The sequence below is a fragment of the Nansenia antarctica genome, assembly GCF_963989245.1.
Source record: "Nansenia antarctica genome assembly, chromosome: 14".
In the NCBI taxonomy this organism is placed as follows: Eukaryota; Metazoa; Chordata; class Actinopteri; order Argentiniformes; family Microstomatidae; genus Nansenia; species Nansenia antarctica.
In genome coordinates this window covers 24,626,770-24,645,280 of record NC_137684.1, presented here as the reverse complement: position 1 = coordinate 24,645,280, position 18,511 = coordinate 24,626,770, and the positions used below count along the sequence as shown (strand labels likewise).

General features: G+C 43.4%; 3 protein-coding genes across 3 annotated transcripts in view; 1 reads left to right on the top strand and 2 right to left on the bottom strand.

The window, feature by feature from the left end:
• The window catches only part of klhl36 (kelch-like family member 36), an 8,498-nt gene extending 6,203 nt beyond the window's left edge, over positions 1-2,295 (bottom strand). The window contains exons 1-3 of the mRNA XM_080545061.1: positions 2,184-2,295; positions 1,419-1,502; positions 1,053-1,247 (exon numbers count right to left, since the gene is read on the bottom strand). Coding sequence (XP_080401187.1) covers positions 1,053-1,247; positions 1,419-1,478 — 255 coding nt within the window. The 5' untranslated portion in view covers positions 1,479-1,502; positions 2,184-2,295. The remainder of the gene's footprint in view (positions 1-1,052; positions 1,248-1,418; positions 1,503-2,183) is intronic.
• A 1,362-nt stretch (positions 2,296-3,657) lies between these two features.
• cotl1 (coactosin-like F-actin binding protein 1) lies at positions 3,658-8,303 on the top strand (the record flags this gene model as incomplete). Its single annotated transcript, XM_080545380.1, has 4 exons — positions 3,658-3,734; positions 4,578-4,660; positions 7,700-7,857; positions 8,193-8,303. The coding sequence occupies 4 exons, from the start codon at positions 3,658-3,660 to the stop codon at positions 8,301-8,303; spliced, it is 429 nt and encodes a 142-aa protein (XP_080401506.1).
• Positions 8,304-17,674: 9,371 nt separating this feature from the next.
• LOC308170380 (phosphatidylinositol N-acetylglucosaminyltransferase subunit Y-like) lies at positions 17,675-18,082 on the bottom strand. Its single transcript, XM_080545166.1, has one exon. It carries the CDS (start codon positions 17,954-17,956, stop codon positions 17,744-17,746), a length of 213 nt encoding a protein of 70 aa, XP_080401292.1. The 5' UTR covers positions 17,957-18,082; the 3' UTR covers positions 17,675-17,743.
• Between the last annotated feature and the right edge of the window lie 429 nt (positions 18,083-18,511).

The window sequence follows — 18,511 nt, the reverse complement described above, 5'->3', positions numbered from 1 at the left end:
GACCCGAACTACCCACTGTACATACTTTGTGTTTTGTCCCCCGCCCCCACCTGTGGTGTATGTCCCCACCTGTCCTACCCGCTGTACATACCTTATGTTTTGTTGTATTGTTCTTCCCATGATGGATGTGTGTTTATCTTGTAGATAGTAATAGTTATTTGTCTGTATTATCTTGTAGATAGTACTAGCTTTTTTGTCTGTCTTACATGTAACGATGAATTGAGAATCAAGGACCCCAATTGAAATAACCCAGTGGCTTTCTTGGGTTTTTATCCTGTTAGTTGACCTTGTATGTAATATGTACTTTCATGTACCTACTTCTGCAAATCTTCTAATAAAGTTTTCAATCAATCAATCAAAACAGTCAGACAGACAGTCAGACAGACAGACAGTCAGACAGACAAACAGACAGACAGTCAGACAGACAGTCAGACAGACACACAGACAGACAGACAGACAGACAGTCAGACAGACAGTCAGACAGACAGTCAGACAGACAGACCTCAGCCTGTCGCTCCTCCCTCAGACAGACAGAAAGTCAGACAGACAGACAGACAGTCAGACAGACAGACACACCGACCGACAGACAGACAGACAGACCTCAGCTTGACGTTCCTCCCTCAGAGAGACAGAGAGACAGACAGACAGACAGACAGTCAGACAGACAGTCAGACAGACAGACAGTCAGACAGAGAGACAGACAGACAGACAGTCAGACAGACAGTCAGACAGAGAGACAGACAGTCAGACAGACAGTCAGATAGACAGACAGACAGACAGACAGACAGACAGACAAACAGACAGACAGTCAGACAGAGAGACAGACAGACAGTCAGACAGTCAGTCAGACAGTCAGACAGACAGAGAGACAGTCAGACAGTCAGACAGACAGACAGTCAGACAGACAGACCTCAGCCTGACGCTCCTCCCTCAGACAGACAGACAGACAGACAGACAGTCAGACAGACAGACGGACAGAGAGACAGACAGACAGACAGACAGACAGACAGTCAGACAGACAGACAGACAGACAGACAGTCAGACAGACAGACCTCAGCCTGACGCTCCTCCCTCATGCCCAGGGTGAACATGGCGTGGAAGTACGGGCTGGAGACGGCCAGGAGGGCGCGGTGGGCGGGGACGCGCTGGTCATCAGCTATCAGGACCACGTCACACAGCTGGCCGCACTGACGCTGCTCATTCAGACCCTGGAGGAGGAAGGAGCCCTGCTCCACCCAACGGTACACCTGAGACAACCACACACAGGAGCAGGTTTATGTATTATCCTTACAAGACTAATAGAATATAGATATATAAAAAAAACTAAAAACAAAGTGACACGCAGGAGATACACGATATTTCAAGTGAGCCAGTCTGGTGAAATAAAAGAGTGTAGGTCAAGATTAGCTATGACTGACCTTTGATGACTCACTGATCCGTTGAGGCCGTGAAATACGGCTTTGTCTTCCATTATCCATTGTGTTCTCTCAATCCAGCAATGTCTAAAGGAAAGGAGAACACACACACACACACACACACACACACAGAGAGAGAGAGAGAGAGTGTGAGTGAGAGAGAGACAGGAGGAGGAGGGAGTAAATCAGTAAAACAGGATGTACTGAGTCAAATGTTAGTGAGTGACAAATGATCAATAAAATGAAATGAATAATAACGCTTTACAACCTTCACATACTTGTGCGTACTATCACTTTAAGGTTGCTTGTCAATAAATGAGAATGTACTATTGTAATGCCAATCAGCATTCAATCAACAACATTTTGCTATTGACATTTCGTGAGCTTAGAATGATAAGGTTCTATCTCCGTTTAGAATGATAAGGTTCTATCTCCGTTTAGGGCAGTTCAGAGATATTGAGCGTCAACGTTTTTACATTCCATTATGTTTTGTGAGATGGAACCTTTGTATTTTTATTAATTACTAAAAAAATAATAATCAACATTTAAAAATAACACCACACCTGATAAACACCTAATGGATCAGATTATGTAAAAAACTACATTTTGACAAAAATGGAGATAGAACCGTATAATTCTAACGTCACGAACTGTCAACAGCAGCGGTGATGACATGTTGTAAGCACAATTGCAATAGCGACCAACAGTAGACTCGCTCGTCAATAACGTGGACCCTGCTGTGATCAATACTACTAAGTTTGAGTTTACCACTGAATCCTCCGTCGTTAGGGGACTCATCGTTACGCTTCGTCAACACCAGTTTGACAATAATAGTATATTTGGTTTAGCTGCAGCCATGATCTCATCCCGGAAGTAGCTCCAGGGGGGTATTCCATCAATATCGCTAAAAGAAAATCCAGGTTTAGTCTGACAAGTCTCGCGAGAGTTCCCAAAAAATATCCAGGCATATTCTGACAAGTCTCGCGAGAAGTTATCAAAAATAAGCCATGATTTTCCTTTAGCGACGTTGATGGAATACCCCCCAGAACTGTGTAAAATCGAACCAATCACAGTGCGAACGGATAGATAGGTCCTCATGTGATGGCATCATTATTCAAGCACGTCATTCAAGCATTTATTGGGATGTAATGTTGTTAAAATGAAGCCAGACTCATGAAAACCATAATTGATGTGTGGACATGGTTACGAATATGACAATGTCATCATCACTTGACAGTTTTAGCATAACAAAGAGCTGCCTGTTTTGAATGCACCCCAAGAAGAGCAATCCCGTCGCAATGCTTAGACGCCAGTGCCACTGACCATGGTCACCAGGCTTTTCGTGAGCTTAGAATGATAAGGTTCTATCTCCGTTTAGAATGATACGGTTCTATCTCCGTTTAGAATGATAAGGTTCTATCTCCGTCTAGAATGATAAGGTTATATCTCCGTTTAGAATGATAAGGTTCTATCTCCGTTTAGAATGATAAGGTTATATCTCCGTTTAGGGTAGTTCAGAGATATTGAGCGTCAAAGTTTTTACATTCCATTATGTTTTGTGAGATGGAAACCTTTGTATTTGATGAATTACTAACTAAAAAATTTCAACATTTTAAAAATAACACCACACAGGCATTAATAAACACCTAATGGATCAGATTATGTAAAAAAAACAAAATTTTGACAAAAGTGGAGATAGAACCTTATAATTCTAACGTCACGATTTGGCAACATCTGATATCATTTCGGTCTGGCTCCTGAATTGCGGTGCAGTATTGCAGGCTATTGTTCTCGTGCAGTGACGATCGCGCACCACAAGGTGGCAGCATAACGCAGCGAAACAGCAACAATAGAAAAAGGGTGGATTTAATTTGAACGAATCCCTCAGTTGACCATTGGGAGGAGGTGAAATCCTGCGTCTGGGTGGGGGACTTCATCGCTCGAGTGTACGGCAACCTGATTGACAAACATCACCAACAACGCCCATAAACTGGCTAATAGGAAATGAATCGAGTCGTGAAAAGAGCCTAAGAGCCGCTTTCTTCGATTAACTGAGAAAATAATAGACAGACGCGCTCCTTCTTCAGCAAGCGCACCCTCAATTGTTCATATTCGGCTGGTGATCTCAGAGGTGCACCGCTGTCACTCTATTGTATAATAACTCCTATTATTCTGCTCGTTTTTGGATTGAGGATTGTTCTGGATCTCTCCTCGTCTGTTTCATTGCGTCCATCCATCCAAAATGGCAACACGCATCGATAAAGAGGCTTGCAGGGAGGCTTACAACCTGGTGAGGGACGATAACACGGAGATCAATTGGTGAGTGCATGCTTTAATTATTAATCCGAGAGCATCTGGAGTTTAACACCACATCCCTATCTTGGAGTGGAGAGTCTGGATGCATTAAACAGTCTCTGCATGCCTAACAATGGGTGACCATGCATCGTGCGCCCATATAGCCCATCTCATTCATTCATCCGACGTTTCTTTTGAATCAAATCCCGAATATGTAATCTGGTCAGATCAGCCTGATAATTCAGTGCCACCGGGGCATGACTGATTTCCTTTGTCTATCGATGGGGTACAGCAGTGGCTGTGAGTGACACGTATGGTGACACCAAACCGGACACTTTTCTCTGCCTAGACGCATTTGACGCACAGAAAGGACACTCCGTTTTAACGGACACATTGTAATCCCGTCCGATAGATCCCATCAGATCAGATGATGGACATGGTGGATTAGTGTCGCACGGTGACATCGCGGTCTCCTGATGTTATTATAGGCTCGATCATTTGTTTCGTTTTACATGGCTGTCTGTGTATTATCGTGACGTTAGAATTATAAGGTTCTATCTCCATTTTTGTCAAAATTGAGTTTTTTTTTACATAATCTGATCCATTAGGTGTTTATTAATGCCTGTGTGGTGTTATTTTTAAAATGTTGACATTTTTGAGTTAGTAATTCATAAAATACAAAGGTTCCATCTCACAAAACATAATGGAATGTAAAAACTTTGACGCTCAATATCTCTGAACTGCCCTAAATGGAGATAGAACCTTATCATTCTAAACGGAGATAGAACCTTATCATTCTAAACTCACGCTATATTAATTAATGTGTTGTCTTAATTGATTGTGTTTCTTCCTTACTGTATTCTATAGGGCATCTTTTAAATATGACGGCCCGATGATTGTGCCAGCGGGGCAGGGGACTGATTATGAAGAATTCAAGAGCCAGTGTACAGGTAAGGTCAATACATTCATTTATTTTTGCGCCTTTGCGACTAACAGGGTTTTCCCAAATGGACTGCAATGTTCACAGGCCTACGTATAAGCAATGGCCTACAGTACAATATATGGTTTTACTACTTGTTGCCTGTCGTTGCTGATCAGTGAGTTGTCATTTGTGCTGTTAGAAACGATAGGTCTTTGGTTACGTGTTGCTTGTAAAGTTGTTATAAATGTCACACAGCTTTGTCCTGTGCGCTTCAGGAACTTCCGACTTGTGACACCCGGTGCCAGCCAGAGAGCGTTAATCTTTTAAGACTCTGTCCTGCTGCATTTGCCGGCAATATTTTATCCAGGTGCTGCGACCTAGTGAGCAGGAAGAGTTTGTGTAGGGCCTAGGCCTACGTCTGTGCCTTTCATTCATTATAACGAAGTCTGCGCAAAATGTGTCCACCTCACTAGAGCACATCAATACCGGTATATTGGCACCCTCTTATGACAGTCATCCCTAAACCAGAGAGCCTACTCTAGTGTTGGGCGTGGCGCGTAAAAACTCTTCTCGCTGTCTGTTCCTGGTGTGTGCGCTCAGGCTTCTATTGCCTCCGGCTGTACTCCGGCTCTACTTAACGTCGCAGGGCCCGCATTCCAGTGACGACAGATTTATCACTATTCTACCCATCCAATACCATATACCATATACAATGCACATAAGAGAACGTGCTTATACTTCCCAGAAGACATATCCATATATTGTCTTTCTTTATTACCTGTACTTTCAGAGAGAAGGGGGGGGGGGGGGGTTCTATTGCTGATCTAATACAGCTGTATAAAAAGCACAACATATGATGAGTTTGCTTTAGAAGAGCTTACAGGTTTGCTTTAGACAAGCTTTAGGGGCAAGCTTGAAAGTATTATGTTGTTCAAAGACTGAGGCTCGTAGAGTGGCAGCGTGAGTTATGTGATGCATCTGTTATTAACCGACTGTTAACGTCTGAAATTGGATTCTAAAGGAACATCAGTCTCTTAATGGTTAAAGCATTCAGTTTTTCTGCTGTCTCACCATAGTTTCCCAATTCATTTTTCTAGGAACTCGGTGTTGCACTGTCAGCACAACTCAAAGGGTTAGCTTATTCAGACACACAAGGAAGTTTGTGGCAGAGGAAGTCAGGCGTAGTGGTCGGGGACTTTCAGCAGTATTTTCATTGAACACATCTTAACCGACTTCCTCATATAACATGCCTGTCTGACTTTCTCACAGTGAAGTACAGCTGACAAGATAGTCCCAATACTATGTGTCTGCGTGTGTGCGTGTGTGTGTGTGTGTGCGTGCGTGCGCGTGCGTGTGCGTACGTGTACACATCACAGTGCCGCTGTATGGCATGTGTTGTAACAAGCCTTGGCCTTTGTCATGCTGCTGATAACACACTTTTAACAATGAGTCATTAAAGCTCACAACAGAGCTCTTAGATATCTAACATAGGGGTGCTACTTCTTAAGCAGGAAATGGCAGGAAAATCTGCTGGGCACAGGTACACAGAGATATGCTGAGGGCGTACTTACTGATCAGTCTATAAAACCTCAAACACAAATGGGCCATTATTAGAGGCGAGGATGGGGGAGGGCCTTGGACTAGTGGTTTAGTGGTTTAGTGGTCTAGTGAACAGTGAACATTGTAGAAGGGGAAGTGTGGGCGGAGTTTGTACATAATACAGTTATTTGTATACTGTATTATGTTATTAATACATTATGGCTATTGACAATACTGACATTGTTATAATGTTATTAGCTATTAATTACAAGCTTGGTTACAAACGTTATCTTGAGCACACTGTATTAAGTATGTTACTGGAGACTAAAAAACAGCTCAATAAAAGTATTTACAAACTGTTTAGAAACGGTTCAATAAAAGTCTTGAACGCAACACATTGCAGCTGGTGATGTGATATGTGAATGTGATAGAAAGAGAGAGAGAGAGAGAGAGAGAGAGAGAGAGAGAGAGAGAATCACTGCCTCCCCTCAGTATTGCTCACAAATTGAGCCCCCCTTGATTTAGTCTATTGACCTGAATACTTTCCCTTTTCCCTCTTTCCCTCTCATACTCGCAGATTTACCCCTACTTTGTGAGTTGGTGTTCAGCCAAAGCAGTGGCGCCTTCACAAGGCAACGCTGCGCCTATATTCATGCTTCTATGAGCATTACACAAAACTCTCACACAACCTCCAGCATACTCACAGTATGCCCATACAGGAATCATCAGGAATCTGCCCCAAGGGCTGACATGAACATGAACACGGTATTCACAAATGTTTCTGCCTAAACTGCACTACTGTAGTGCTTTTGTAACCTGACCTCTGCGAATATACAAATACGGCTGTCTGGCACTTCTCCCTTTTGAAAGAGAACTCAAAGTTAATGATCCGTTATGTAGAAATTACATGTGCTTTAAAATACTGCCAAATGGCCAATATAAGTGGGTAGCGATCAAGCAAATCGGATCTGTGATGAAGAATGTTCAGCGAAGAGAGTGCTGTTTTGGTCCAAACAAAATGCCTGACTGAAATGTGCCGTCGAGGTTGAGCACTGAACTTAACGTAGCTATTTTAGTTTTGATTGTTTACAATAATATACACCTACTGTACTTATTAGAAAACTTAGCATACGTATGTTTTAATGTTTAGAGGGGAAGCAAAGCACAAAACAACATACTTCACCTTTAATTTCACTGACCCCAAAATCAGCATTTAGGTGCAACTTTCCCCTACTCCAGTTAATTTTATACCTGATTTGTCACAGGCTGCATTGTCTTACTCAGTGGTGCGATCCTCGAACCATCCCTCAAAACCCCAAACCCTTTTAAAACTATTTGCATTGTTGTTGTTTACTGACTGTGCTTTTGTTTTACTTTTTATTGATCTGTCTATTCTTGCTCTCTCCAAGAAATTGAGTGTCTTTGAGTGGAATAAATAGATCCAAGATGATGGTCAACACTGTCCCTGTCTGACCGCTGTCTGACTACTCTCTCTCTCTCTCTCTCTCTCTCTCCCTCTCTCTCTCAGATGATGTACGTCTCTTTGGCTTTGTGCGGATCACGACGGGTGACGCCATGAGCAAGCGGGTCAAATTCACCCTGATCACCTGGATAGGAGAGAAAATCAGTGGGTTGCAGCGTGCCAAGATCAGCACGGACAAGACACTGGTCAAAGACATTGTGCAGGTTAGTGACACACACACACACACACACACACACACACACACACACAAAGTATGAGTTTTTATCCGTGCACCATCCCTTTCTCTTTCTTTATCTCCCCTCTTTCCCCCTCCAACACTTTTCATACCTCCATATTGTCTTTTTATTAACATATTATCTGAACCTGAACCTAAATCACCTGTCCTGTTAAATCACCTGTCCTGTTAAATCACCTGTCCTGTTAAATCACCTGTCCTGTTAAATCACCTGTCCTGTTAAATCACCTGTCCTGTTAAATCACCTGTCCTGTTAAATCACCTGTCCTGTTAAATCACCTGTCCTGTGTTTGCCACCTGTAGAACTTCGCTAAGGAGTTCATGATCAGCGATGCGCGGGAGCTGGAGGAGGACTACATCCGCACGGAGCTGAAGAAGGCGGGCGGGGCCAACTACGACGCCCAGGCCGAGTAGGGTGGAGTCCACGGGGGCAAGGGGAGGGGCTGCTACCTGCTGGGGGAGGGGTCTTCATGCCTGGATGAGCGAGAGGGGGGGGGAGACACACACACACACAGACACACACACACACACACACACGCATACACACACATACACAGATGACATACAGGCATGCAACCACACACACACACACACACACACACACACACACACACACACACACACACACACACACAGACGAACATGCCTCCAGTCCTTCCCTTCCCTTCCCTCCTGCCAGTCAGCTCATGGTTGGTTATCTACTGTACTGTGCATCATCTCATTCTCATCTCAGCTGTGGCAGAAAGAATAATGTAAGGCCTCTCTCTATCTAGGGTGCTGTGTTTGGATTACAGCTAGTTAATGAACTTTTACTACTGTATGTCACAAGAGGGGATTCAATGTATGTCATAAGAGGGATTCACCTCGCTTCCGATTGGATATTTTCCATGAGCTTTCACTGTACCTCCCTCTGCGGTCGTAGTCCAAACATGCATCCTGGGTAACGGAGGTTTCTGCTGCCCGGCGCTTCTCGTCTCCCAGTCCACCCCAAGGTATACCCCACTGTTGCCCGAATCCCAAACTGAACGCTAGCCCCTTATCTCCTGTGCTCTTGTGGAGATCTAGGAGGATCGGACAGGTGTAAGCAACATGGCAGAAATGTCACCGAGCCTAGAGGGCAAGGTGGAGCTACTGCCATATTAATTACGCCCGTTTTATAATCTCAGATCTACACAAGTGTAAAGGGGTTAGGGACTAGGAGTTGATTTGGGATTGGGGCGTGTGTTTACTGCCTTAATCTCCCATGGAGAGAGGGGCATCATGGGAGCTGTGTGTATGTGTGGACACTACACTGTGATTGGCTATCCTCTACTCATGGGGGTGGGACTTTAGATGATTTAGTCTATAGCCCACAAACCAATAGGGCAGGGCTGTAAGCGCAGTCACTCAGCCCAGCCCAGGAGTAGCAGCCATTTCTCTGGTGTAGCCTCTCTTTTCATTCAGATTGAACCCCAAAAAAAGGAATGTTTTTTTTTAAAGATGATTTTTATTTTTTCTCTAAGAGTTTAAACTTTTTGGTTTGGTCATCCTTGAGAGAGCAATGTCATCGAGGAGATTTCGAGGACATATTTCAAAAAACTGAATGGGCACAAGATTAATCATTTCAGAATAAAAAAATTGTTGTTTTTTTCAAAGCTCGCTGCATCTGTCTTCTTTGTTTGTGTCCAAAGATCTCATTGACATGGTAAAAAAAAGGCGGTTGTGTGTGTGGATGTGAGAATGAAGGTCAATTAAGTTTGGTGGATGTGGGACCTCTCACTGGGTCTCTCTCTGGGCCAGTGAGGTAATGGGAGAACTTGGCTCTCTTTAGTGCAAACATGGGCCGGGTTTCATTCCAGAAAGTGGAACTCCCTTCCAAAACTCCCCTAGTTCTCTTCCCTTCACATGTCTGACAGGACTGGATAAGTCGTGACGTTAGAATTATAAGGTTCTATCTAAATTTTTGTCCAAATTGAGTTTTTTTTACATAATCTGATCCATTAGGTGTTTATTAATGCCTGTGTGGTGTTGTTTTAAAAATGTTGACATTTTTGAGTTAGTAATTCATAAAATACAAAGGTTTCATCTCACAGAACATAATGGAATGTAAAAACTTTGATGCTCAATATCTCTGAACTACCCTAAACGGAGATTCTAGAACCTTATAATTCTAAGCTCACGAGTGTAAGCAACTTAAAAAAATAAAAAATAAAGATCTTCTATAGCTTACACACGCTCAGTCGTCTGAGGTCTGTGAAGGGGGGGGTGAACGAGAGCAGAGGGGAGGGAAGAACTGGGAAAAACACGGAGCTTGGAATGAAATGCGGCCATGGTAACTGTCTCCAGCAGCTTAGGGGACTCCCATATGTTGTCATGGTCACTACTGTCAAACCCGGCCAATCACAGCCTTAGAGCGAGCAGTTCTAAAGCTTGTCAATACGATCCACTCCCCTAACTCCCCAGTGCCTCTCTCTCTCTCTGTCGGCTAACATTTTTCTCCCTTCCTCTGTTTTACCTCACCTCCCCCCATCCCTTCCCCCTCCCACCTCCCCCCCTGTCTCTCTCTGCTGGTAATTTTGTTCAACAGATGTTTTACTGGTATCCCTAATGACTTAATCTATAATCTTTAAGCCTCTTGCAGCCTGCTTTTATGACTCAGGACTACAGTTTTGTATTGAGTGGATGGTAGAGAATAGTAAAGGGTAGATTTCTACGAAAACTGAAGCAGGGCTTGAGTGTGATTTGAATGTGAATGACTATTTGTTGTTGTTGTTAGTATGAGGTCAATCAATAGCCTCCAGCAGTGACGGGCCAGGCCCAGACACAGGATGTGGGGGGCTCTCAGGGAACTGAGGGACACAGTCACAGAGTTCTGGAAGAGGTGCAGTCATTCATACAGTGATTCACAGCTCAGCACAAGTCATACACAGACTGGGAATTTAGTAATTGCGGATCTCTGGTGAGCTCACCCTGTGTTTATCATGTGGTGTGTGTGTGTGTGTGTGTGTGTGTGTGTGTGTGTGCGCGCGCGTGTGTGTGTGTGTGTGTGTGCGCGTGCGTGCATGTGTGTGTGTGAGTGACTCAGTAGGAGCTGTGTGGTGGAGGATGGTTGGGACAGGTGTTCGCTGATGTCTTAGGGGACCATATTAATGAGATTAATGACTTTGGGGAGTTGATTTGTGTCCTTTGTGTCACAGTGGTGGACTGCCACCTCTGACTCTCTCAGATCATTTACCTGGAGACTCTCACAGGTTAACAGGCTAATTCACAGGGGCATAAGGTACAAACACACTCACAGGCTAGCATACACACTCATAGACAAACATGCTAACAGAAACACTCACAGGCTAGCATACACACTCATAGACAAACATGCTAACAGACACTCATGCAGACACATAGGCTAACAGACTCACACACCACTCAGACAAAACACTCACTATCACATATTGTGACAAACACTCTCAGAGCACTCACAGCCATGTACGGCCTCACAAGCTAAAACGGACTCAGAGGCACACCACAGATACACTCGCTGACTTATCTGCCTGCCTGTTTACAGTACTTGTTACGGTGTGCATGTTCTGACAGCTCCCGTGCCGCCTGGCCAAAGGTAAGAACAGCTTGTCTCCTGCTGTGTGTGTGTGTGTGTGTGTGTGTGTGTGTGTGTGTGTGTGTGTGTGTGTGTGAGGGAGTAAGAGAGACAGAGGGAGAGAGAAAGAGAAAGAAAGTAAGGACATGTGTGTGTAATATATGTATACACAGAGAGAGAGACAGAGCGAGAAAGTCAGATTTGTGTAATTCTGTTCACACTAGGATTCACAAGGCCGTTCCTGCCAGAGATTCTCTACCACTCAGATCCTTCCTGCATTCCAGAGACCTCCCATATCCAGCATATTTCATATCCCACACATAGCTACAGTTATGTGCTGTGTGTGTGTGTGTGTGTGTGATTGTTTGTGTGTGACTGTCTCTCTGTGTGTTCGAGGGGCCTGTGTGATCCATCTTGTCCCAGCAATGTTTTTTTTCTCTCTGAAAGGAGGACCTTTCTGTTGTTCCATCTGTTGACATTGGCAAAACGAACATGAAATCTAATTCAAACCAGAGCCGATTTTAGACAAACAACGGGACTTAATGAGACTGCCAGGCCTGTTCTACCATTCATTCTTACGCATTATTATTCAATGCTTTTTTTGAACATTTTCAATGTTCCTTAATTGAAACAAAATGACTCTGTTCCCAGTTTGTCAGTTATCCAAATATCCCCGACTTGTAGAGCCGCAGTGATTAGTCCTGCTGGATTGTCAGTTGAAGGGATATTTAAACAACCCCTCGCTGTGGCGATGAGCTCATCACTTTCATCCATCACGTCTCCTAGAGAGAGCTGGAGGGGGAGGGGAACACGGAGGGGGTGGTTGGTCTGGGAACAGAGAATAGGGTTGGTGAGGACCTATAGGGGTTATTTTGGTGGGGGGGGGGGGGGGGGGTTGGGGAGTTTGGGTAAGGGAGAAATTGGGGCGAGCAAGGGGGGCCCTTTGAGTCCATGTGAATAGGAGAGGGAATGTGAGTGTGAATGGGTCACTTCTGAATGCTCCTGTGTGCCACTCCAGCGTTGGCACAGAGCAGCCATTGTCAAGGCCTAACGAGCTGAGTGCCACTCCATCTACTCTCCATCCACTCCATCCAAACGGACGCATCTATCTGTCTCAGTGCACTGACTGGCTTGGACTGTGGGTGCTCTCAGGTCACTGGCCTGTCCTGTCCAAATGGAGATCCAACTCTCCGCTCCTCTCCTCTCCACTCCTCTCCTCTCCTCTCCTCTCCTCTCCTCTCCTCTCCACTCCTCTCCTCTCCTCTCCTCTCCTCTCCTCTCCTCTCCTCTCCTCTCCTCTCCCTCCAAATAATTTAATAATAATTTACCATTTAACAGCCACTTTTAATCCAAAGCGAGTTACAATTAGAGATACAGGGACAGTCTCCCTGGAGTAATTTGGGGCTAAGTGCCTTACTCAAGGGCACACTAGTGGTGGTGCTCCAGGCGGGATTTTAACTATTTTGACCTTCCGATCACTCATTGTCCCCTAGACCACCACTATCCCCTCCCCTCCCCTCCACTCCTCTCCTCTCCGCTCCTCTCCTCTCCTCTCTTCTCCTCTCCTTTCCTTTCCTTTCACATTTAGGGGCTAGGGACATAGGGGCTAGGGATTGCTTCTGGACAGGGTCAATATATACTTCTTCTCTCTTTTCCTCTCTCTCTCACTCACACTCACTAACTCACTCACTCCCAATATGTCCAGTTAGTATCTCCTTCCTGCTGGACACTATGCCACATTTAATTAAACTATAACTCTTTCTCCTCTGCATGGATCAATGACCCCAGTAAAATAGTTATTCATTACTTGATCCTGCACTAGACGCAGTTAGAGTAATAACACACGAAACACATTCCGTAGACAAAGGTCACACAGAAAGGTCACCTCCCTCTCAGCATCTATAGCATCAGTGAGGTTGGTTTGTTTAATTACATTATTAATTACGCTATAAAATAACGCTTCTATAGGGGGACATTTATTCACAATATTGACCACTGAAGGGAATATACATGATATCACTGTATAGACACTGTCTAGATATGATATGAGATAGAAGAGCAAAATGCCCTGTAAGATATTTCTCTGGGTGTTCTTCAAGTTTGAATGTATCATTGTATTGTATTTAGTAGCTACATGTGGTGTCTACATGTGAACACTATGATTATAACAAGACTTTGGTCAGTGGGTTACAGTCATAACTTTGAAGATTACACCAAGGACCCACATGGAAGATATAATGATGACATTCTAGAATCCTCAACAGCCAAGTCAGCTCCACAGACAGACAATAGAACAAGGAAGTGTTTTATAGTACAGTAGGCCAGCAGGCATTTACATTTACTGAAGCTCTTCAGCATTAAAGTGCCAAACGTCTTTTTATAACATGTGTGCATTACAAATGATTAGTAACCAAATCTCATATTTAACTACTGCAATCTTCGAGGATTTCTATCAGCATATCCAGTAGATTAGGTGAAGCGGTGAGCATTGAACTGAATCCACAATGCAATAGAAGAACACCCTGGTGACCAAGAAGTCCATACCTTTTGAAATGTGCATGGGGTTTCCTGTCTGTCTGGTACCACAGAGTTTGCCTGTGATTCAAAGCCTTGACTGGGTACATTTGCATGCATAATGCTCAGGCAAATTGCGGTGGTGTGGGTAACCTACAGTATTGAGTCAAGAACAAACGTTTCCTCTGGTGATTTGAGACAAACCCGATAGGCCCAATCAAAACTGTGAGAGCAGCTGTTTATACACTACATGTGCATTGTTGGTTTTTGCGCATGTGTTCAACGCAGATGATGCTCTTGTGATTAATTTCCTGTGTAGTCACTCGACAGTGAGACTTTTACCATATAGGGCAGTGTGAGGGGAAGGTGGCAGACAGAGGAAGAGGAAAGAAGAACTGACGAAAGGAGATAGAGGGTTAGAGAGAGAGAGAGAGAGAGAGAGAGAGAGAGAGAGAGAGAGAGAGAGAGAGAGAGAGAGAGAGAGAGAGAGAGAGAGAGAGAGAGAGAGAGAGAAACAAACTCAAGTCTCGACTTGCAGATTGACGACCCAGCAGAGGGGAACAAAGTGCAATGGCTGCCAGAAATACCGATCAAGCCAAGGAATACTTTTTATTGGGACATCTATATGTGAACTTTGTGTCGATGGAACTTGTGTTACATACTGACTTTGTCTGTACCTGCATGAAACATGCAAAAGGCAGAGAGAGGGGGGTTGGACAGAGAAGAGATAAGGAGAGATAGAGATAGAGAGAGAGAGACACACACACACACACACACACACACACACACACACACACGGTGAGAGATGACTTCACTGTGAAACTTTGACCTAGTCTCTTGACGATCTGAAATTAACAGCATCTGAGCTTGTTCGGAGCCTCCTTTCTTTCTCATGGGTTTTATAACACTGCCTTACTTTATGTAATGCCCCAGTTATGAAGAGAAAACGACAGAAATGCTAGTTTCCTGTATTATGTGACCATAAAACTGGCCAGTGTATAAAAGGATTGATGTCAGAGAGCAGGAAGTCTCCACTTAACTTGCTGGGGGGGGGGGGGGGGGGGTGACTGAGCTTTATCTTTACTTTCACTCTCATTGCCACCCTTCATCCTGTAGCTTACCTCTCCTACACATTTCTGAATGAAACACCTCCATTTCAATTGAAAGAAAATGACCTTGTCCTACTTGGGGAGTTTTTCACCAGACCCTGTCACATATTTGTTTGTTTGTGTGTGTGTGCACGCGTGTGTGTGTGTGTGAGAGTGTGTGTGTAAGTGTGTGTGTCACATTATACTGTATATCAGCTATTTCCATACTATGTATTCCACATGTTTTAGCTTAGTTTTATGCTAGTTTATTGAATCACATACAGTTCTCACGTCAGCCGTAAAAGGGCTGTGCAGAATGGCTTGAAGAATAGTCTGACATATTGTACAACCATCACCACCATGTCTTGTGGTTATGTGTGTACATTGTCCATTGTGATAAGTCATGTGTAATGTGTGTATGTTGGATGTAATTGACACTGCTATATTGAGCTTTTCCATCTGTACCGACAACAAATTCCACCGACCTTGGTCGTGTGGTCATTAAACGATTCATTCATCATTATCGTCAACCTCTCAAAAAGGCCAATGAGTTTGTGTCTTTGCGTGTCAATGCGTTTGACTCTCTCTCTCATGTGAAGATTCACCGAAAAAATGGAAGCCTTTGTGTCGTTCTCATTCTACAACAATAGAACTAATTCGAGGCCATTATGGGATATTATGTTACCTACAATTTAGGCCTACTCAGCCTACAGGTGCCAGCCTATACCATTTCAATACACACCCAATGTACACACATAAACATGTACACACACACATACATGTAATCCAATGTACACACTGCTCCACACGGACTATCTTAGCACAGAATGCATTCGTTTAATTCAGAGAATAGGACTGTGTGCTAATGTCTTGTACAGAAAAAATATTCATTTTTTTTGTCTGTCTAGATACAGTGTGTGTGTGCAGCTTTATGCATTGATGTGTTGTTGGAGATCAGCCTAGGCTATCAGGTAGTCTCACCAGGATCTGACGGAAGGTATTTGGCAATGATACTTGAACACTCACTTCTGATGAAGAGATATTACTAAGTGGTGGCTGCTGCTCAGGAGGTAGAGCCGGCGTCTAATGATCGCAAGGTCTGAATGACACTTGAACACTCACTTTTGATAAAGAGATATCACTAAGTGATGGCTGTGACTCAGGAGGTAGAGAGTAGAGACGGCGTCTAATGATCGCAAGGTTCGCGGTTTGATCCCCGGCTGCCCATGTGTTGAGGTGTCCTTGGGCAAGACACTGAACCCCCAAATTGCTCCCAATGAGCGGGCCGGCACCTTGCATGGTAACTTGTGTGTGTGTGAATGAGAGGTTGTTGTGATCCAAAAGTGCTTTGGAATAAGGTGCTATATGAGTGCAGTCCCTTTACATTTAAGTTATGACATCTTCAAAAAAACAACAACGGTTGTTGATAGCCATTCACCTTTACTGAATAAATAAAACAACATTCTGTTCTCTGGAGCTAGAATAGTTAGGCTACCTGGCGACGTCACCTCCAAGTGGAACGAGACGGGAGCAGTACTGCATGCGACCTGTTAACACACCCAGCCCACCGGCTCACTCAAACGGTAAATCTCATGCCCTTAAAAGGCGTTTTTCATCGCCTACCGTTTCAACAAGAGCCCGCGGCTAAGCGGTTCAGTTTCTTCCTGCTCCTCTGCGCACTCTGCTGGCGAGCGAAGGAATAGCAGTGCGTGACGTTAGAATTATCAGGTTCTATCTCCATTTTTGTCAAAATTTAGTTTTTTACATAATCTGATCCATTAGGTGTTTATTAATGACTGTGTGGTGTTATTTTTTAAAATGTTGACATTTTTGAGTTAGTAATTCATAAAATACAAAGGTTCCATCTCACAAAACATAATGGATTGTAAAAACTTTGACGTTCAATATCTCTGAACTACCCTAAACCGAGATAGAACCTTATAACTAAGTAAATAAACATATTTCAACATATTTGTTCAGTTATTTTAGGTAGACTTCGCTCATGCTCAATAAAAAAGATTTCATATAGTTTGTCCATGACAAAATTATATAATTCAACAACTTAATTAAATTTCTCCTATGAAAGTACACCCGTTGCTCAAGTGAGATGCATAGCGTTGTCCCTTACACAACATGTGAAGACCCTCCCAGTGTCTGGACAGCAGCGGTTTCCTCTTACGATATGTGTGGTTTTGAGGTCTGACAGAAGTAAATTGGGTAACATGTGAAGCACAAGGGTCTCTTGAACGGAAGTAGCCTGCTTCAGTTGAGCTCAAGTGATAACACAATGTCATTGTATGCACCCAAATTGTGGAATGCACTGCCAGTTTACATTAGGGATGCAACCTCAGCACATATGTTCAAGTCAAGACTAAAAACCCATCTTTTTAATATTGCCTTTAAATTACTAAATAATTAAATTAAGATGATAAAAACCCATCCTTTTAATATTGCATTTAAATGACAAAATAATTAAATTAAGATTATATAATGATTAAAGCACTTTGAGCTGCAACGTTTGCAGGAAAAGCGCTATACAAATGAAGTTATTATTATTATTATTGACTTTAATGACGACAATAATATGCAACAATACCACAACTTTTCATAAACCCCATGATCACCATTTATTAAATTCCCACATCATACAGCTGAGTAGCTATTACTCATGAATATGTGCACTAATTGTGCCTGAACAGTTTGATCCCTATCCATTTCCATAGGTGGAAGAACACATAGACGGGAATGGTAACAGGTAACAGAAGACTGTAAAAACAGACACTGCTGGTGCTCGTGCAACCCTGAGGGAAATTCTCATCCGTAGCAGCAGAATAAAAAAGTCCAAACAGGGAGACTATTGGAACCAGTACCGCGAGGGTCGACAGTGAAAACATCTCATCTGTGTTATTCTATTACAACGTGTGATGAATCGTTAATATGTAGTGTTCAGTTCAGGGTCACAACCAGTGAGTCTTTTAAGTGTTCACAGTATTTCAAGCCGGGGTTGGCTCCACGGTTGTTTCAGGATCTCTTTGAATCAGTCTCGCATCCTGAGGGATCATGTTGGGAATCCCATCGATGATAGGGTATGCGATGCCAAGCTCCTCGTTAATGAGTTCATTGGTCTTTTCCTCGTACCTGAGAGAGAGACGAGAGGAAAGGAGACAAATCGTGAGCTTAGAATGATAAGGTTCTATCTCCGTTTAGAATGATAAGGTTCTATCTCCGTTTAGAATGATAAGGTTCTATCTCCGTTTAGAATGAGAAGGTTCTATCTCCGTTTAGAATGATAAGGTTCTATCTCCGTTTAGAATGATAAGGTTCTATCTCCGTTTAGAATGATAAGGTTCTATCTCCGTTTAGAATGATAAGGTTCTATCTCCGTTTCAGGGTCGTTCAGAGATATTGAGCGTCAACGTTTTTACATTCCATTATGTTCTGTGAGATGG

Excerpts from the sequence above, each read along its gene's own strand:
- LOC308170380 (XM_080545166.1), bottom strand. The coding sequence starts at position 17,956 with ATGTTTTCACTGTCGACCCTCGCGGTACTGGTTCCAATAGTCTCCCTG.